The 22,735-nt window shown below is 38.0% G+C and overlaps 1 protein-coding gene across 5 annotated transcripts; it reads left to right on the forward strand.

The window, feature by feature from the left end:
- Positions 1-22,126, forward strand: LOC121328848 (serine/threonine-protein kinase Nek1-like). Of its 5 annotated transcripts, XM_041273968.1 has the most exons (11): positions 1-75; positions 2,041-2,194; positions 9,202-9,261; positions 9,449-9,546; positions 10,117-10,214; positions 11,624-11,691; positions 12,887-12,973; positions 13,581-13,635; positions 16,054-16,126; positions 17,115-17,273; positions 21,692-22,126. In XM_041273968.1, the coding sequence occupies exons 2-10, from the start codon at positions 2,154-2,156 to the stop codon at positions 17,243-17,245; spliced, it is 711 nt and encodes a 236-aa protein (XP_041129902.1). In that variant the 5' UTR covers positions 1-75; positions 2,041-2,153; the 3' UTR covers positions 17,246-17,273; positions 21,692-22,126. The 5 variants fall into 5 exon arrangements, 4 of the variants coding, with proteins under 4 accessions (XP_041129902.1, XP_041129892.1, XP_041129911.1 ...); XM_041273958.1 differs by lacking the exon at positions 21,692-22,126 and having other exon boundaries at positions 17,115-17,409; XR_005951727.1 differs by lacking the exon at positions 21,692-22,126 and having other exon boundaries at positions 12,339-13,635; positions 17,115-17,409.
- The last annotated feature ends 609 nt before the right edge of the window (positions 22,127-22,735 follow it).

Consider the following 22,735-nt stretch of genomic DNA (forward strand, 5'->3'; position numbering starts at 1 on the left):
CTTCCACCAACAAGTTAGATAGCGAGCGAGAGGGAGAATTGAATCGCTGTGGTTAACTACCTGGTCCGCTCAGTGGTGAGTAATTACACGGGCTCTAGTTATAAAGTTGTAATTACGAATTTAACATGTACAATTGGATATGTTATTTGACACTTCTATCTTGCCAAAAGCCTCTTTTCTGCGGCGGTATTTTTTTTGCCCAGTACCTCCATAGGCCCCGCCTACGTAGCATCCCATCGCAACTCCTGCACCTACAAAAACGCATTGCTTCGCTCTTGTAATAAATACCAGTTCATGTTTCGATTTATCGACGCAGAACAATCGTGTTAGATGCATGTTATGTATTAAAGTACTTTTTCACGAGCAAATAGACTACACAGTTGTTCGCCGTTTGGGACTGGCAACAAGTGTAATGTTTCAATTTGGTAATATTAAAAATATCCCCATGTTGTGAGCAGGGCCAAGGAAACTGTTTATATTTATTTTACATTTAGTTGCAGCTCGCAAGGTGTTACACAAATATAATTAAAAAGACCAAAACTTCATTTAAATTTGGTGCAACAGTACCTACTGTATGAAACCAGCTAATTTTAAAATCGTCCTCTGTTCTTCAAATGTTATTGTTGGAATGTTATCCTATGTTACGGTTCTTATAATGTTATTCTATGTTATTGTTATAATGTTATTGTTGTTATAATGTTATTCTGTGTTATGGTTCTTATGTTATTTTATGTTATTTTATGTCCCACAGTTGTCTCCTTTCTGCAACAATCAGTATACTCATAAAAGCTTTCAGGTGAATCATCTCTTTAGTGTAAAGTAGTACTCTAGAACACAGATAGGGTTAAAACAGGGCTGTGACTGTATATTTATTCATAAGCACAAAACCAACAAAACAAAGCCGAACTTCACCCAGGAGCGCTAGCTAAACTTTAATAAGTCCTGGCAAATAAACCGGACTGCTAAGCAGCTTACCAGTAAGCAAAAGCCACTCATTCACAAAGACAAGTTAAGTATCTTTTACCGTTTCAGAAGGTTGCAGCCGCAGGTTTCACACAACCCTCTCATCCAGAGGCAGACAGCTCTACAAACATGTTTAGCCCCGCTTATATACACCTACTGCCTGCTTGATCCCAGGCAGGTGAGTCTCATTTGCATATTGCTAGGTGAGTCTCACCCTGGCTGTAATTGCAGGTACAGAGGCATTCTTGGGGATGTAGTCCTGTATCCTACTTGGACTAGATTTTCCTTTTCCTCCCCCTACTCTGCCACATTTGCTAAAATTCATAATTTATTCCCTGAAAAATATATTGTACATGAAACCAATTTATATGCAAGAATATCATTTACTCTTGATACCTGAATATCATATACAGCTGTGAATGTTTGACAATGGTTTTACACAACTCCATTTATGAAGCTCTCGAAGGCCCATTTGTTCACAGTTCCATAACAATCATGAATGTTACTTATAAGGTAGTCTGGTTCCTCGCCATTGAGAATCTTTAGCTGAACCGAAGCCAGAATGTGCACACATTAAAAAATACAATGCTGTAGTTACAGCTCTAGATAGGCCCTTCTTTCAGGGGAATTCTTAATAAGGTCATGATAATATCTGCCAAATACCTGTTGACCATTGAATTGTACTGCACATTAAAAGTTGTAACCCTGATATAGACACTGTGTTTGAATGTATTCAGTGCTGTTAACAATATTTTTTTTTGTTACTGCATGACAAATATGAGTGTATTAAGGCAGAAGGGTTAACAGGAGCTGCGGTAACACAATGTTAGTATTCTGTACGTGTTTCTTTTTTTTGGGGGGACAAAGAATAGCCAATAGAAGATTATTGATAAAAGTATTAAAAAGAAGTTGGTAGAAATACAAATAAGTATTGCTCCCGAGAGAGTGGTTAACCTGTATTTGAATAATGCAGTTGTGACATTTAATGGGATTTTAGATGAGCCAGGTAATGGTCTATTGTACGGTGGATGACAAACGCTTCACTGATTAACTATGTTTGTTTTATTTTATTTGTAGCCAAAGCAGCATGCAGAGCCCTGTCTTGTAGAGCACAATGGATAAATGCACAAAGGTGAACAAAATAGGAGAAGGGTCTTTCGGAAGAGCTGTTCTGGTTAGGTCAAAGCAGGATGGCCAGCAGTATGTTATCAAAGAGATCAGCATCTCCAAGGTAAGCTAGCAGTAATGCATTAGCTGGTAACAGTAACTGTTCTGAAGGGAACATGAAGTACTTCAAGTTGTGTAACCCTTTTTACATGTGTTTCATAACGACAGTTTCAATCTTCTGTTTTTTTAAATGTGCTGTTTAGTATGTAGCAGGTATGTGTGTGACATGCCTGGGGATCTTTATACAAAGACATTTTGTTGTGCAAATGTAAATGCTTTTTATTATTGTTGTTGTTGTTGTTGTTATTGTTATTTAAGTAGTGTACAGTGCTTTGTGATACTTTGTATGAAAGCGCTATATAAATGTAATAAATAAATAAAATATGAAATTGCTGTACATACGTCACAGGAACGCTACATGAAGTAGAGGCATGTCAATCAACGGAGCTGGAAGTACTTGTAAACAAACAGAGTTCGCCAATGATTGTGGCAATAATCATAACATTGTCCAAGGATTGTGGCGAATTGAGAATCAGCAATTTATACACTACTATACTGAGCATCAAAAGAAACGTATCACTGTTATAACACATGAATTTTCTAAAAAAAATAAGGTATATGAATGATGGCCATTGATTAAATGTTTTTGGTTTCTTTTTAATCGCTCGATCATTCATCCTTGACCATGACACGCTTTGACTGAAGTATGTGCACTTAATCACCTAATTAGTGAGACAGTTGATTGGACGCTGGATATGGAGTGATTTCAGCTGTTGAATTGCAAGCTTGAATAAAAGCAATAAAGAAAATCACAGAAAAAAAACAATGTGCAGTGCCTTCATGCAATCGGCATGTTGGAGGATGGACTAGGGCAGCGTACTGTTGCTCGCCGTCTTGGGTGCTCACAAGACGGCTATACGAGACGGTATAACCAGACACACTCTGTCAATGACAGGTCACAAACTGGGAGACCAAGAGTCACAACACCTGCCCAAGATCGACAGATAATTTTGCAGCATCTTTGTGATGGCAGTTGTTAATCCGCACAATAAAAAGTAACTGCACCTGCTCTAAAACAGAGTTTGTAATTTTTTTATCACAGCTAGTGAATTTCATCAAAATATAAGTGATGAGTTTCTTTTGATGCTCAAATATAAGTGATGAGTTTCTTTTGATGCTCAGTATATATACACATACAAACAAGCATCTGGAACAATGGGTTAATTATGACAAACTTGTATATTTAGTACGGTTGCAGACTAGTTAATATGGTACTGTCTCAGGATCATCCCCAGCTGCGTACTAATTTAGTACCAATTGCAACAAAAAAAATCTGGGACTGAAATTGTGGTCTAGCTGTTCCCAGCTTTAGCTGTGGGTTATGCTCTTTTTTGTAGTGTGTTACCAAACAGGAACTGAAGGGGGGGCTCAAAATCTGACTGATTGGTTCCAGCTAATTATATTTAAGAGTGTTACTTTTTGTTACAAGATCAAGTCTTTTTTAAAAAAACTAACATTGTTAATTATTGCTTTTTTAATTTACATTTTTTAAACTTAAAGTTATGTACATAAATGTACTTAATACACCATGACTTAATATATCATTCCTCAAATAATAAAAGACAAACACAGTAGCATGAAATAAATAGTTTAACCCGTTAATGTAAGTGTGCAATGGTAGCTGTCTATAAGCATTGTACAATTTCATACTTACATTTTTAATTAATGCATCTAGACAGCATTCAGAACCGGACAGACACATGGCAAATGACATTTAAAGTGTAAGGTACTGCACGCAGGCAATAACAATGTGCATTATAAATATCAAATGGCAAATACTAACATTAAATAAGGAATCTATGAAAAAGACCTAGGAATTTATGTTGACTTAGAAATGTCTTCATCTGGACAATGTGGGGAAGTTATAAAAAAGGCCAACAAGATGCTTGTATATATTGTGAAAAGTGTTGAATTTAAATCAAGGGAAGTAATGTTAAAACTTTACAATGCATTTGTAAGACCTCATCTAGAATATTGTGTTCAGTTCTGGTCACCTTGCTACAAAAAAGGATATTGCTGCTCTAGAAATAGTGCAAAGAAGAGTGACCATAATTATTCCAGGTTTAAAAGGCATGTCATATGACAGAAGACTACGCGGCAATCTGATTCAAGAATTCAAAATTCTAAAAGGTATTGTAAACAAGGACCAGGGCTCACAAGTGGAGATTAGATAAATGGGCACTCATTTGTTTTTTTTTTAACCCGTTAAAGGTTAATGAAAAAATTACCCGGAAGGTTCCACACTTCAATATCTCGATCCCTAGGGTGGAACAGACAACAAAGTCCTGGGAACTTATATTGAGGGACTCATGGCAATAGTAGTCGGTGCCCACGGACCAATTAGTACTTGATTGTTACAATTTTCATACCCTTACACGTTTTTTAACATAATAGCATGTTAGACAGCAAAATTTTACACCGGACCGTAATGGGAAGAGTATGACATTGGAAAGATTAATGTCTGCGTGAGCAGTACACCGCAATTGTGGCATGCACCGACACCAAAAAGAAAACCCTTAGGCTTTGTTTAATTTTATTTGGATTGGCTATTAAAATAGAAACTTTGAAGTTTTATCTTCAATCCCTGCTACCACAGTGGTGTGTTGATTTTGTTATAGTGCTTTAAATGTGTTATAGTGTAATGTGTCACAGTTTATGTGTTAACATGTGAAGTGTTGTTACAGTGTAATGTGTAACAAGTTAATGTGTTATCAATTTCACATTCACAATGGTTATATTTAATGTTTATAGTGTAAACGTAGTGTAAATTGTTATAGTGTAATGTGTCATAGTGTTTGTTAATTGTGTCACCAGTGTAAATATTACATTACACAATATCACATTACACAGTATCACATTACACAATATCACATTACACAGTATCACATTACACAATGTCACATTACACAGTATCACATTACACAGTATCACATTACACAGTATCACATTACACACATATCACATTACACAGTATCACATTACACAGTATCACATTACACAGTGTCACATTACACAATGTCACATTACACAGTATCACATTACACAGTGTCACATTACACAGTATCACATTACACAGTGTCACATTACACAGTATCACATTACACAATGTCACATTACACAGTGTCACATTACACAGTGTCACATTACACAGTATCACATTACACAATGTCACATTACACAGTATCACATTACACAATGTCACATTACACAATATCACATTACACAATGTCACATTACACAGTGTCACATTACACAGTGTCACATTACACAGTATCACATTACACAGTGTCACATTACACAGTGTCACATTACACAGTATCACATTACACAATATCACATTACACAGTATCACATTACACAATATCACATTACACAGTATCACATTACACAATATCACATTACACAGTATCACATTACACAATATCACATTACACAGTATCACATTACACAATATCACATTACACAATATCACATTACACAATGTCACATTACACAGTGTCACATTACACAATATCACATTACACAGTGTCACATTACACAGTGTCACATTACACACATTACACAGTGTCACATTACACAGTATCACATTACACAGTATCACATTACACAGTACAGTGTCACATATACAGTATCACAGTATCACATTACACAAGTATCACATTACACAATATCACATTACACACATTACACAATATCACATTACACAGTATCACATTACACAATATCACATTACACAATATCACATTACACAGTATCACATTACACAATATCACATTACACAATATCACATTACACAATATCACATTACACAATATCACATTACACAATATCACATTACACAGTATCACATTACACAATCACATTACACAGTGTCACATTACACAATATCACATTACACAGTGTCACATTACACAGTATCACATTACACAATATCACATTACACAATATCACATTTATCACATTACACAATATCACATTACACAATATCACATTACACAATGTCACATTACACAGTGTCACATTACAGTGTCACATTACACAATATCACATTACACAATATCACATTACACAATATCACATTACACAATATCACATTACACAATATCACATTACACAATATCACATTACACAATATCACATTACACAGTATCACATTACACAATATCACATTACACAGTGTCACAGTTACAAAGTATCACAGTACACAATATCACATTACACAGTATCACATTACACAGTATCACATTACACAATATCACATTACAGAATATCACATTACACAGTATCACATTACAAATATCACATTACACAGTATCACATTACACAATATCACATTACACAATATCACATTACACAATATCACATTACACAGTATCACATTACACAATATCACATTACACAGTGTCACATTACACAGTGTCACATTACACAGTGTCACATTACACAGTGTCACATTACACAATATCACATTACACAGTGTCACATTACACAGTATCACATTACACAATATCACATTACACAGTGAATATCACATTACACAATGTCACATTACACAGTATCACATTACACAATGTCACATTACACAGTGTCACATTACACAGTGTCACATTACACAGTATCACATTACACAGTGTCACATTCAGTGTCACATTACACAATATCACATTACACAGTGTCACATTACACAGTGTCACATTACAGAATATCACATTACACAATATCACATTATAGAATATCACATTACACAATATCACATTACACAATATCACATTACACAATATCACATGGTGTTATACAATAATGTGTTATATGATATCAGTTATTAGTGTACACAGTGTCATATCACATAGTGTAATGTATCATATTACACAATATCACATTACACAATGTGTCACATTTACATGTGTTACAGGTGTACATGTGTCAGTGTAAGTGTTACACATTACGTGTAAATGTGTTAGTGTACAATGGGTTACAATGTCACAGTTACACAGTCACATTACGTGTAGTACATTAATGGTTTAGTACACATGTGATATATCACAGTCAATACAGTTACACAGTATATCACATTACACAGTATCACATTATAGAATATCACATTACACAATATCACATTACACAATATCACATTAGTGTTCATCATAAGACACAGTTATGTAAGTGTAAGTTAGTCACGATTGTCACATTATATTCTTAATGAGTTATAGTGTAATGTAAGTCACATGATGTACATATCATATATTGTATGCATAGTGTAATATGTTATAGTACATATATCTAGTGTACAGTATACTGTATGTACATAGTGTACTGTATCACATTATATAACATCACATTACACAGTGTCACATTACACAGTATCACATTACACAATATCACATTGCACAAGTATCGCATTACACAATATCACATTATAGAATATCACATTACACAGTATCACATTACACAATATCACATTACACAGTATCACATTACACAATATCACATTATAGAATATCACATTGCACAGTATCACATTACACAATATCACATTATAGAATATCACATTACACAGTATCGCATTACACAATATCACATTATATAACGTCACATTACACAGTATCACATTACACAGTGTCACATTACACAATATCACATTACAGATAACAGCAGTTATAAAGTACAATAGTGTAGCAGATAAATCAAATAACAGCAAAATAAAGAGTGCAGTAAATAATTACATTTAAGAGTGAGTTTCACTAAGAGCAGTTAACTTATAGTAACAATATTTGCTTATACGAGTAAAGTCTAGAAAGAGCACATAGTAAGTACGATAAATGGAGGAGAATGATTTCAATTGCAAAAAATGTGAATACAGATACATATAAGAATAAAATCAAGTATAAGATACAGGATGTAGTTATAATTGAGATCAGTAGTAGAATACGGCAAGGTATGGAGTAGTTCAGTGCAAGTATAAGATGATGCAAGTACTGGTACAATTGGGTGCCATGTAGTCCAGTATAGTCGAGAGTTGTGAGGTTTTCAAATGTTTTATGAGCAGGTGTGTCTTGTGGAGGCGCCTGAATGTGGTCAGGGACTGAGCAGTCCTGACATCTGTGGATAGGTTGTTCCACCACTGAGGGGTAAGGGTGGAGAAGGGGGGGGATACAGCTAATCTGCTGGTGTTGGAGGAGTGGAGGGGGCGAGAGGGAGTGTAGGGAGAAACGGTAGTCTGGAGATAGGAGGGAGCAGAAAGGTCAAGACAGCGATAGGTGAGTACAATAGTTTTGAATTAGATGCGAGCGGAGCCAGTGGAGGGAGCGGAGCAGCAGTGTAGAGTGGAAGAAACGAGGAAGGGAAAAGACAAGACAAGCAGCAGTTTTAGATGAGCTGGACTGGATGGATAGCAGAGGCAAGGAGGCCAGCTAGGAGGGTGTTGCAGAGATTGAGAGATCAGCGGTGGGGGAGGAAGAGGCGGGAAGAAAAGGAGGTCTGATTTGGAGAGGTTGAGTTTAAGATGATGCGAGTGCATTCGGGAGGAGATGGCCGAGAGACAGGTAGAGTTACGGGAGGAAATGTCGGAGTCAGAGGGGGGAGAGATGTGGAAGATCTGGGCATCACCAGCGTAAAAATGATATGAGAGGTCATGGGAGGAGATGAGGGGACCCAGGGAGCAGGTGTAGAGAGAAAACAGGGGGGGGGGGGGGTCCCAGGACTGAGCATTGGGGGACACCTGTCAAAGGAGAGCAAGAGGCAGAGGGTGAGCTACGCCATGCCAGAACACCCGGTACATGCGATCAGCAAGGCAGGAGGAGAACCAGGCAAGAGCAGTGCCGGAGAGTCCCAGGTCAGCGAGGGAGGGCAGAAGAATAGAGTGGTCGACTTTGTCAAAGGCAGCAGAGAGGTTGAGGAGAATTAGGACAGAGGAGAGGTGCAGTTTCAGTGGAGTGTGCCGGGCGAAAACCAGATTGGAGGGGATCGAGCAGAGAACTAAATAAACTGTGCCTTTTGGTTTTCCCTCACTAGGTTGGAACGACTAAGCAAGCCGCTTATCCAACAAAACAAACAAACAGAAATACCACACAGGTATGCTCCCCTGGACTTCTACACACCTTCCTCAAGTCCAACACGCAGAGCCTGTTTCATACAGGTGTCTAAATTAGTTAACATGCAATTCATTCATCAGTAGTTTCAACAGCTAACATCACCTGTTTCAATTACAGAGCCATTAGTAATACCAGGGTGTTTGATGCTGCATTTTGTTGCGTTTCAGGATGTCCAATAAAGAGAGGGAGGAGTCAAGGACAGAAGTGGCAGTTCTGGCAAACATGAAACATCCTAATTTCGTTCAGTACAAGGAATCGTTTGAAGGTAAAGAAAAAACTAAAAACCAATAGAATTGAAAAATGTATATTGAAAGTTGAGGGTTTTGGGGGAGTGTAGGTGAGTGCTTTATTTCAAACAATAATGTCATTTAAAAAACACATATTCTTGCATACCCTTGGTTATTCCCAGCAGCAGTTATTTCACACTTGTGTTTTGTACTCCAACTGAATGTGGTAGAGAATTCAGATTCATAGTTAAAACAAGAGATTGCCTTTACCTTTTAATAGTTGTTATTTATTGCCATGAACATGATTTTCACCAAGATAAATGATGGGATTTTATAGAAAGATGGGCTTGAAAACATTACCTTCTGAATATTCTAGTCATGTGACGTACAGGGATTGCAATAAGCAAACAATACTCTTTACGTACAAGTAATCCTGAGGACTGGCTGGAATTACACCTGCATCTCTTTTTGTTTCAGCTATGCTGAACTTCTTTACATGAAAGGAGCTAGCCATACTGTTTGGCTGTAACAGACTTGCCATTGTTTTATACAGTATGTATGGAATTGATTGTCTAAAATGTATTTTTGTTCTTCCCCCATCTGGACAGAAAGTGGTTGCCTGTACATAGTCATGGATTATTGTGAAGGAGGAGATCTCTTCAAACGAATAAACAATCAAAAACCTGTTTTGTTTTCTGAAGACCAGGTAACATTTGCATTTGACATAGAAAACAGGCAAATAAATGTGTATTTTCTAGATTCTCTGAAAACATTGAATAATGTTAGAAGTTTTTACAAAGCTTCTAGTCTGTTTATAATTAGATCCTATTTGTTTTGGTATTGTTTACTGCAGTTAAAACATTTTATCTATTTATATCTATTGTTTGCTTGATAGATTATGGATTGTGTTGGAAAACATGGATTGAGAATTGATTAGCAGTTTGCTACGCATATGGACTGGCAGAGCTATACTGGTGTTCTTTTCTGAAAAGAGACTAATATTGCAGATAGCAGACTGTTTGGTTCAAATTGCATGTACTGCTTACAATTGATAGAGATGATGCATCTACAAGTTTCTTGCTCAGCATTGACTGCAAGCTAACAAGATAACAATGCTGTGGACTAGAAGGGAACAGGCTCTAAAGACTTCAGAGAGATCGAAAGAGATAATGCCACTAGGATCAAAGGGGGTCGCAAGAAGATAACAAAAGGCAGATGTATGGACCTTTTGTCTCCAGGAGTGTGAAGAATGCACTGAGTTCAAAGGTTGTCACACTAGACTACACACACAGACACACACACACACACACACACTCACACAATAAATTAAATTACCTTGGCCATTGGTTAAGTGTCAGAGAAAGGGGAGGTGGACCATCTATACAGAAGGGTATTTAATGTCATGCAAACATTGTAATGATGAGTATTCTGTTTGTCCTGTACCTGGGACCAGACTCCCTGCATATTTCAATAAACCTGGCAACTGATTGAAGAAAAGGACTCTGTGCATTTTCTTGAATCTACTTAATCACCATCATTTTTGTAAGTTACTTCAGATTGGTTTGTACAACTTTGTCTGGCCTTGAAACATGTGCATGACCGAAAAATTCTGCACAGAGACATAAAAACACAGGTATATAAAATCTACTCGGTAATATTGTAATATTGGTTATGATAAAAAATATCATTGACGAATAAGAGAGACAAAGCTGTGCTCATTGTTTTTATGCCTTGTGTTCTGTTTATATATATATATATATATATATATATATTTGTATAATTTGTATGTATGGCATTTCCACACAGTAAGTCATCACCGAAGCTACGTCAGTGCCCTCTGCTTATGACATTGTTAAAGACAAGCAGAACCTGTTCCGTTTTAGTGCTGTTCATATCCCGTTAACCATAATGTTAGGAAAACAGAACCAATCTCTGCTTACTTTTTTGTTACTTTTTAGTTTTATTTTTCTTTCACAAACGATGGTGTGAATGATGCCTGCATAAAGGATGTGATAAATCTGGCCCAAAGTGTATTAAATGCATTTTTGCCAATATGAAATGTTTACTTTTCCTTTTGAAATTATTGGGGGTTTTTTTTTGTAATTCTTATTTTAGAATATATTTTTGACCAAAGACGGGACTATACAGTTGGGAGATTTTGGGATTGCAAGAGTTCTAAATAGGTAAGACATTTCTTTACCTTTTACTTAAAAATACCATAAATGCTGAAAATAATTGAACAGTGTCCTTCACATGCAGAAAAATCAGTCATTTAAATTAATTCACAAATACTTAACACGTAACCGCCATATATAATATACTCAGTAGTGTTATATACATGTGTGGGAGGGTGTGGAGTGTTCACACACAAGAGACAGCCAGTTCTGTGAGACGCTGCATAGCCACACCAGATTTATCAGTTTCTTTTACCACGGTGGGCTGGCTCCAGGAATGCACCTGGGAGGGTTACCAGCAATGGTATTCCTCCCACTGTTGTTAGTAGTCAGAATCCAAAGGAGAAAATAACACAAGAAAACAAAGACAGTAAAGAAAACTACAGATAGAAGATCTGCTACCAGCAGTGTCCCAGAGCCTCCCCTGTGCTAAACTAGTAATGTCACAGGGACTGTCCTGCAGTATGGGCAGGTGGAATTTGTCAATGATGCGGCTGTCTTTGTCCACTGTTCGTGCTTGCCCTTTTTCTTCTGCCATTGGCTGTAGCCTCAGCAAGCTGGCCACCTTGATTTGGTCCTTGTTCTTGCTCCTGACACTGGCGCTCTTTAAGTTACTCCAGGTCCCTGACCAGAGCTCCTGCTGTGTTTTCTCCTAGAAGGGCAAGAAAGAAGGAACTAACGCACATTGCTTTTATTGGTCGATCGTTCCCCCAAGACCCGCCTGCCAACCACTCAGAGAGAGCCAGACGACGCATCCTCCCCCAACCTCTGTGTCAGCGCCATGATTGGCAGACGGGTTCTCCAGGGCTTTTGACACCCCCCTGCAGGCACATGCGTGCGCCCGATAGCCAGCACAGACCTCACCTGTTACATGTTAATAACATGAATATTTCTTTCAATAAGTAATCCGTTCTTCTAAAGGCTACATATCTTACAAACAAGCACATAGATTAGACTCCCCTGTTGAAATGCAGCAAAAGAAACATGGGAAAGCATTAACTTTCTGTTAGCATTTGTGTTTTAGAGCATTGACATCACAGATCATTAATAGAGGATGTACCATCAGAGATCATCAAAAACACAGGTGCTTAAAAAAATAAATAAAATAAATAAATAAATAAATGTATCTTTATGTGTTTTCCTCATTGTGTCCTTGGCTGAAAGCAGCTGTGTGTTACACTTCAGTCTTTTTCATTTCTTTCAGCACTGTAGAATTGGCTCGCACCTGTATTGGTACACCATATTATTTATCACCTGAAATTTGTGAAAATAAGCCTTACAACAACAAAAGGTACTATGTATTGTAGTTCTGTTTTTTTTACTTTCAAGGGTGTACAGATATACTTTAGTACATAAAATGATATTAAACAAAATGTAATATTGTATTCATGATTAAAGTAATACCTGTATAACGTAATGAGAGGATACACTGTTTTTCACGTGATGTTCTTTAATACAATCACGTCTCTTCTGTTCTCACTTATTACAAACAGCACAATCCTGAAAGACCTTGGACTTCTCTGCTTGTTTAAGTAATTCTGTGTAATTGTCAAGCTAACTAAATAAAAGATCCTTGCTATGTAGGAGGATATAATGCTGCTAATCTCCACGCCAGTCTGTCTAAAGCAAAGAGGGGCTGCATTTGGCTTGATTAGAGCACTCATCTGTAAGACCAACTTCTTTCAGTTATGTTTAAAGGGGTAACAACCAAGGCTCCAAAAACATTTTCTTACTTAAAATGTATCTTTGTTATATTTTAAGCAGATTTTGTATTTGATTTACTCCTGTAGTTGAATATGGAATAAGCTTTATTTTTTGTGTATGTAATTATGCTTTAAGATGTATTACAGTATGTAACCCAATTTGTGACCCAGGCTTATCTGTTCTTTTTTCATTAGTGATATATGGGCTTTGGGTTGTGTTCTGTATGAAATGTGCACATTAAAGCATGCAGTAAGTATATGTCTTTGTGTTTGTACTGATCTTTATGATATTCGAGTTTAGTTGCGCTTGTCTTTTTTCAGTAGCGTTTATCTCTTTTCAGTAGTGTGTATCAGTTTTCAATAGTACTTCTCTTCAATAGAACGTTTCTCTTCAGTAACGTTTATCTCTTTTCAATAGCGTGTATCTCTTTTCATTAGTACTTATCTCTCTTCAATAGCATGTTTCTCTTTCAATAGTGCTTATCTCTTTTCAATAGCGTGTATCTCTTTTCAGTAGTGCTTATCTCTCTTCAATAGCATGTTTCTCTTTTCAATAGTGTTTATATTTTTTCAGTAGTGTTTATCTTTTCAATAGTGCTTATCTCTTTTCAATAGCATGTTTCTCTTTTCATTAATGCTTCTCTTTTCAATACTGTATCTCTTTTCAATAGTGTTTATCTGTTTTCAATAGTACTTCTCTCAATAGCACGTTTCTCTTTTCAATAGCGTTATCTCTTCCGTAGTGTTTGTTTTTTCAATAGTGCTTATCTCTTCAATAGCGTGTACCTCTTTTCAATAGTGCTTATCTCTTCAATAGCATGTTTCTCTTTTCAGTAGCGTTAATCTCTTTTCAATAGCTTTTATCTCTTTTCAGTAGCGTTTATCTCTTCAGTATTCATCTTTTCATTAGTGCTTATCTGTTTTCAATAGCATGTTTCTCTTTTCAATAGCGTTTATCTCTTTTCAGTATTTATCTTTTCATTAGTACTTATCTCTTTTAAATAGCATGTTTCTCTTTTCAATAGCGTTTATCTCTTTTCAGTATTTATCTTTTCAATAGTGCTTATCTGTTTTCAATAGCATGTTTCTCTTCTCAATAGCGTTTCTCTTTTCTATAGTGTGTATCTGTTTTCAATAGCGCTTATCTCTTTTAAATAGCATGTTTCTCTTTTCAATAGCGTTTATCTCCTTTCAATATCGTTTATCTCTTTTCAATAGTGTATCTTTTCAGTAGCATTTATCTTATCAATAGCTTTTATCTCTTTTCAATAGCGTTTATCTCTTTTCAGTATTTGTCTTTTCATTAGTACTTATCTCTTTTAAATAGCATGTTTCTCTTTTCAATAGCGTTTATCTCCTTTCAATATCGTTTATCTCTTTTCAATAGTGTATCTTTTCAATAGCATTTATCTTATCAATAGCGTTTATCTCTTTTCAATAGCGTTTATCTCTTCAGTATTTATCTTTTCATTAGTACTTATCTCTTCAATAGCATGTTTCTCTTTTCAATAGCGTTTATCTCTTTAGTAGTGTTTATCTTTTCAGTGTGCTTATCTCTTCAATATCATGTTTCTCTTTTCAGTAGCATTTATCTCTTTTCAATAGCGTGTATCTGTTTTAAATAGTGCTTATCTCTTCAACAGCATGTTTCTCTTTTCAGTAGCGTTAATCTTTTCAATAGCGTTAATCTCTTCAAGTGCTTATCTCTTCAATATCATGTTTCTCTTTTTAGCATGTTTCTCTTTTCAATAGCGCGTTTTCTCTTTTCAATAGCGTTTATCTCTTTTCAGTAGCGTTAATCTTTTCAATAGCGTTAATCTCTTCAATAGCGTTTATCTTTTCAATAGCGTTTCTCTTTTCAATAGCGTTTATCTCTTCAATAGCGTTTTCAATAGCGTTTCTCTTTTCAGTAGTGTTTATCTTTTCAATAGTACTTATCTCTTTTCAATAGCATGTTTCTCTTTTCAATAGCGCTTATCTCTTTTCAATAAGCCATTCATTTCCTCTACAGTGGAAGATTTATTATATTTCTACATTCTTTTTTTTCTCCTCTGTAAGGCAGATTACCATTTCTGGTCATGTTTGTACTTGTACTTGGTTTTACATGTCGGGGACATTTCTGCATGTTGGGATCTCGTGACTCCAGTGACAACCTCCTGTACATTAGGATTGTTTGTGTACAGAACAATGTCTACATTTGGACTAAGCAGTTGGAGACATTATTTTCCCACTTTCAGTTTGAAGCAGGAAACATGAAGAACTTGGTGCTGAAGATAATCCGTGGCTCCTACTCGCCTGTGTCATTGCACTACTCTCACGACTTGCGCTGCCTGATGACACAGCTGCTTAAAATAAATCCCTGAGTTAGACCTTCTGTCAACTCCATATTGGAGGAGCCATTTGTATCCCGGAGAATTGAAAAATTCCTTTCACCTCAGGCCAGTGGCCACTGAAGTCAAGAGACTTATTGATTTGATACAGTGTAACGAAAGCCATAAAAAGCCACATCAGTCGGCATAAAAAGAGGCATAAAAGGGTTAACAGAATTACCAGTGCGCTAATGTCCTGGGAAGTGCAGTGTGGACCTAAAAGTCTATTATATGTGTATTTAAATAAAACCCAGCCCCCTCTACACCTTTCAAAATCTATTTTATTCCCTTTTTTGCAGCTTATTGCTCAGGAATTCAGCCATACAATTCTTCATAACCAGCCTAAAATGAATGCATCGCAGGTAGCACCAGGTAAGCAGTACAGCTTTAAATAACAATACTTAGCAAGTGTTCTGTGGACACAGCAGTTTTATACTTTCTGATAAATTAATGTGTTTTTGTTTTTTTTGTTTTTTACAGATAAGCTACATTTTTTTTTTGTGTTAAACCCTTATACCTAGGGCTTCTGATTTTCGGTTTTAATTGATAAAACACCTCCTCTCCTTCCTGACTTGTATCTCATATTGATTCGTTCTGAATACTTTAAACCCACCTCAACTGCTGAGTGGCAGCCAATACTACATTTCTACTGGTAGTCTATGTCAGGAAGGTCTACTCTATTCTCCCACGAGAAGCGTTGGGTTGGGTTTTGAATGGTGTCATTTTGAGGACGAACCACTAGAGGTCATCATGATACTAAAATGTTACTCTATGTATTACTGTTTGAAGGGTAATAGAGCACAGCTGTTCTATTAGTAAATTACTAATTAGTAAATAACCACAATACTGTTCAGGGTGGTGAAGTGAAGGAGAGTCCGTGCATCAGAGTGGGTAATTGAAAGTACTGTGAGTAAAATAAAGGGTGTGTTTTGTTCGGTTAAACAGCTTAGCTGTCCTGTCTTAGCCAGGGCATTTTTCGTGTTTAGTTTTTCCTTGTCATCAAGGTAGATTTCTATTTTGTAAGTTTTGTGAAGTGATTTGTTTAAACCTTTTATTTTATATTTTGTATATTGTGACAGAAAAAATCGAAAGTAACTGAAAAAGTAATTTCATACAGTATATAAAACCGAAAGCCCTGAAAAAAAAACAAAACGATTTCCATATAACTCGAAAATAGCTAAAAATAAGCACTGAAAAATAAAATTAATAAAAACAGAAAAACAGAAGCCCTACTTTTTTTTAGAAATCTCTTTGAGAATATCCGCTTGAGCGATGTGTCACGGGCATGGGATGAAACAAACACAACATGGTTAATTTTACTGTGTATTATTACTGCTACTGTTTTTTTCTTTACCTTTAGCAAAAAGGCCAGCTCAAGGTCCAGCGTCCACCTCTGTAGCCTCTGTACTGAAAATAACCAAACCAGCTGCCAAATACAGAGTGCCTTTAACTGTGAAGAAGACAGGGGAAGCAGCTAAAAAAAACAGCTGATAGGAAACCCTTAATAAAACACAAACAGGTGAGAAAACACAAGTTTAGGGTAAAGCAGCAGACAATAGTACAAGGCAGTTCAGGATTGGTTATACAGCACAGCACAGCAGATCACATCGCAGCACATCATAGCACAGCACATCACATCACAGCACAGCACCACATAGCACATCTCAGCATGTCACATCATAGCACAGCACAGCACAGCACAGTATAGCACATCACTGCACAGCACATTACAGTACAGAACGTCACGTCACGTCCGGTCACGTCATAGCACAGCACGTCACAGCACAGCACAGCACAGCACAATATAGCACATCACTGCACAGCACAGTATAGCACATCACTGCACAGCACTACACAGCATAGCACATCACAGCACGGCACTTCTCAACACGTTCCATCACAACGCATCACAGCACATCACATCACTGCACAACACAGCACGTCACAGGACGTTATAGCACAGCACATCACAGCAAAGCACATCACAGCCTAGCACAGCATAGCACATCACTGCACAGCACATCACTGCACGTCACAGCACATCACAGCACATCACTTCATAACGCGTCACTGCACATCACTGCACGTCACAGCACATCACAGCACATCACTTCACAACGCATCACTGCACATCACTGTACATCACAGCGCATCACAGCACATCACTTCACAACGCATCACTGCACATCACTGCACGTCACAGCACATCACTCACAACGCATCACTGCACATCACAGCACATCACATCATCATCACATCACATCACAGCACATCACATCACAGCACATCACAGCACATCACATCACAGCACATCACATCACACGCATCACTGCACATCACAGCACATCACAGCACATCACTTCACAGTGCATCACTGAGCATCACTGCACATTGCAGCACATCACAGCACATCGCTTCACAGTGCATCACTGCACATCACAGCACATCACAGCACATCACTTCACATCACTTCACAACGCATCACTGCACATCACAGCACATCACTTCACAGCGCATCAATGCACATCACTTCACATCACATCACTGCACATCACTGCACATCACAGCACATCACTTCACAGCACATCACTGCACATCACATCACAGCACATCACTTCACATCACAGCACATCACATCACAGCATCATCTGCACATCACATCACAGCACATCACTTCACATCGCATCACAGCGCATCACTGCACATCACATCACATCACTTCACAGCACATCAATGCACATCACAGCACATCACTTCACATGCATCACTGCACATCACAGCACACTTCACAGTGCATCACTGCACATCACATCACAGCACATCACTTCACATCACTTCACAACGCATCACTGCACATCACAGCACATCACTTCACAGTGCATCACTGCACATCACTGCACATCACAGCACATCACTTCACAATGCATCACTGCACATCACAGCACATCACAGCACATCACTTCACAGTGCATCACTGCACATCACATGCACATCACAGCACATCACAGCACATCACTTCACATCACTTCACAGTGCACACTGCATCACTGCACATCACAGCACATCACTTCACATCGCTGCACTGCACATCACATCACAGCACATCACAGCACATCACATCACAGCACATCACATCACATGCACATCACATCACATCTGCACAGCACATCACTTCACATCACTTCAGCACATCACAGCACATCAGCACATCACTTCACAGTGCATCACTGCACATCACTGCACATCACAGCACAGCATGCATCACAGCACATCACTTCACAGTGCATCAATGCACATCACAGCACATCACTTCACTGCATCACTGCACATCACAGCACATCACAGCACATCACTTCACACTTCACAACGCATCACTGCACATCACAGCACATCACATCACAGCGCATCATCATCTGCACATCACAGCACATCACTTCACAGTGCATCACTGCACATCACAGCACATCACAGCACATCACTTCACACAGCACACGCATCATCACATCACAGCACATCACATCACAGCACATCACGGCATATCAGCACATCACTTCACAGTGCATCACTGCACATCACATCACTTCCCAGTGCATCACTGCACATCACAGCACATCACATCACAGCACATCATCACAGTGCACTGCACATCACAGCACATCACTTCACAGTGCATCACTGCACGTCACATCACAGCACATCACATCACATCACTTCACAGTGTATTGCTGCACATCACAGCACATCACAGCATATCACTTCACAACGCATTACTGCACATCACAGCATATCACTTCACATCACTGCACAGCACATCACTGCACAGCACATCACAGCACATCACTTCACAGTGCATCACTGCACATCACAGCACATCACAGCACATCACTTCACAACGCATCACTGCACATCACAGCACATCACAGCACATCACTTCACAACGCACACTGCACATCACAGCATATCACTTCACATCACTGCACAGCACATCACTTCACAGTGCATCACTGCACATCACAGCACATCACAGCACATCACTTCACAACGCATCACAGCACATCACATCACAGCACATCACATCACAATGCATCACTGCACATCACAGCACATCACAGCACATCACATCACAACGCATCACTGCACATCACATCACAGCACATCACTTCACATCACAGCATATCACTTCAGTGCGCATCACAGCACATCACTTCACAGTGCATCACTGCACATCACATCACATCACATCACAACTTCACAGTGCATCACTGCACATCACATCACAGCACATCACATCACAACGCATCACTGCACATCATTGCACGTCACAGCACATCACAGCACATCACTTCACAAGACCACAGTCACACTACCCAGGAGCAGTCGTCCTACTAAAATGTCTACAAGAACAAACCGGAAAATCATCAAGGAAGTCACAAAGAACCCCTGAGTAACATCCAAGGATCTGCAGGCCACTCTCACATTGGCTAATGTAAGTGTTCATGACTCAACTGTCAGAAAAAGACTGAACAAGAATGGTGTTCATGGAAGGATAGCCAGGAGGAAACCACTGCTCTGTAAAAAGAACATTGCTGCCCGTCTGAAGTTCGCCAAAGAGCACATTGATGATCCACAAGACTTCTGGAACAATGTTCTCTGGACAGACAAGTCAAAGGTAGAACTTTTTGGCCTAAATAAGAAACGTTATGTTTGGCGAAAACCAAACACTGCGTTCGAACAGAAGAACCTCATCCCAACCATCAAGCATGGTGGTGGGAGTGTGATGGTTTGGGGCTGCTTTGCTGCCTCAGGACCTGGATAGCTTGCCATCATAGACACAACCATGAATACTGCATTGTATCAGAAGATTCTAGAGGAGAATGGCAAGCCATCTGTCAGTGAGCTGAAGCTGAACTGATGTTGGGTCATGCAGCAAGACAATGATCCTAAACATACAAGCAGATCTACAAAAGAATGTCAAAGTCCTGACCTAAGCCCCATCAAAATGTTGTGGCAGGTCCTGAAGCGAGCTGTCCATGCAAGAAAGCCCTCAAATGTCACCAAGTTGAAGCAGTTCTGTAAGGAGGAATGGGCCAAAATTCCTGAAAACTGATGTGAGAGACTGACCAACAGTTACAGGAAATGCTTAGTTGAAGTCATTGCTGCTCAAGGGGGTGTCACCAGTTACTGAATCTAAAGGTTCACATACTTTTTCACACATGGATATTGAATGTTGAATCATTTGTGGATAAATAAATGTTGAAAAAGTATTATGTTTTTGTGTTATTTGTTTAATCAGGTTATATTGATCTATTATTAGATTAAGATCTAATAACATTTTAGGTTTGAAATATGTGAAAATCCTTAAGGGTTCACAAACTTTTTCTTGGCACTGTAAATAAGTAATGGGGAACTATTGTACAAGGAAGTTAAATTAGAGAAATAATAAAAATATTCTTTGTTTTTAGTCAAACTGAAAACCATTAACAGAGGAGCTTATTAACTTTTTTTTTTCCTAGCGACTGGAACATTTGCAGGAAGTACCTAAACTATGTACACAATGCGGACAGTTGTTAATGGTACACTTATTTCAGAAATTCTGCTCCAAGATTACTTTGCACTGCTGAAGACTTGATGTCACCCATGAGAAAAGTTTTCTTAACTAAACTCAATCACCTTAACTCCTCTGGATGTTTTCTTCAGACTTGTTTTGTTAAGCTCTGCTGTTTTTAAAGTGGTATTGAATTCAGGTTTTATGAAAGTAGCCATTCGATGTTTGAATGAATGGTTGGCTTTAATGTTATAATATATATATATTATAGAATATATATATATATAGTATAATGATATCTATAGATATATATATTATATTTTGTTGTAATCAACATTGCTGTCATTTCATTCACCCTTGCAATCTAAAGTCCAGTTTCATATCTTGTCCAGGCCCAGCGAGCGACACTGAAGAGAATGAATCGTGCAGAAGAAGAGAGGAGAAAGTATGAGATATAATGCTAGACAATCCGCATGGATACCTTTCTTACCACCCTTTGACACGTGTGAAATCCTGCAAACTTTTCCTCCCTAATTTCTCTCCTTCAGCTCCCTCCAACTCTCCGTTTTCCTTGTACTGCCATTGGAGTTCAATTCTGCATCTTGCAGTATCACATTTCTTTTGCTTCCATCTCTCAAGGCTTACCAGTTAACTGTTCTTGTTTTTGTTATTTTTGCCCACAGGAAATTGTCAGAAAGAAAAGTCAGGAGTTAATGGAAAAAGACAGAAAACAGAAGTATAACATTTAAATATAATGTATTAAAAGCGTGCGCAGAACTGCATGGTAAACTGCCTAATGACTGTTGCCTTGCCTCTCTTGCTTTAAAAGCAATTTCCTTGCCCACAATATATTAACCAAGTCCATTGTAATTTTTACACTTTATTTTCATTTGACTTGGGTGAAACAATTGTATTCAGCTGTCAAGCTATAAATTAACTTCCTGTACAGCCAATATAAATCTAACAAACTGGGCTTCTATAATAACTGTGCACAGCAAGTGAATATATAGTTTTGTGGCCATTTCCAAGTCAAAATTGAAAATAGAATCTGGGAAACTAAACTAAATCTACAACAAAATAAGAGTATGTTCTTGAGGCTGTAATACCTTGTGGAATGGTGGAGGGCAATTCACTGACACTGATTTATTTTTGCCTGCAGAGGGCGCTGTTGTCCGTGGCCTGAATATTGCTAACAGTAAACAGGACCACAGGGTTACCAGTACCGGTATAGAGTCTAGTGCACATACAAGTTCTCAAAATAATAATGAAAACAAAAGGCACAAAGAAAAAGGGAAAACAAACCTACAAAATAAAGGTGCTGCACTCTGCAGTGTTTCTCTGACCGTCACTACCTGCATGGCCCGAGTCTCCGTCCTACACTCCACCGTTCCCTCAGACTATGGGCTATACTTTTGGGGTCTGCCCAGGGTTTCTCC

This window comes from Polyodon spathula, chromosome 2 (genome assembly GCF_017654505.1).
Source record: "Polyodon spathula isolate WHYD16114869_AA chromosome 2, ASM1765450v1, whole genome shotgun sequence".
Taxonomy (NCBI): Eukaryota; Metazoa; Chordata; class Actinopteri; order Acipenseriformes; family Polyodontidae; genus Polyodon; species Polyodon spathula.

Bases quoted from the DNA above. Each gene is read 5' to 3' on its own strand.
- LOC121328848 (XM_041273968.1), top strand. From the start codon at position 2,154: ATGGCCAGCAGTATGTTATCAAAGAGATCAGCATCTCCAAG. The intron at 9,547-10,116 runs GTAAAGAAAAAA...CCATCTGGACAG, and splicing joins GTACAAGGAATCGTTTGAAG to AAAGTGGTTGCCTGTACATA. The intron at 12,974-13,580 runs GTACTATGTATT...TTTTTTCATTAG, and splicing joins AAGCCTTACAACAACAAAAG to TGATATATGGGCTTTGGGTT.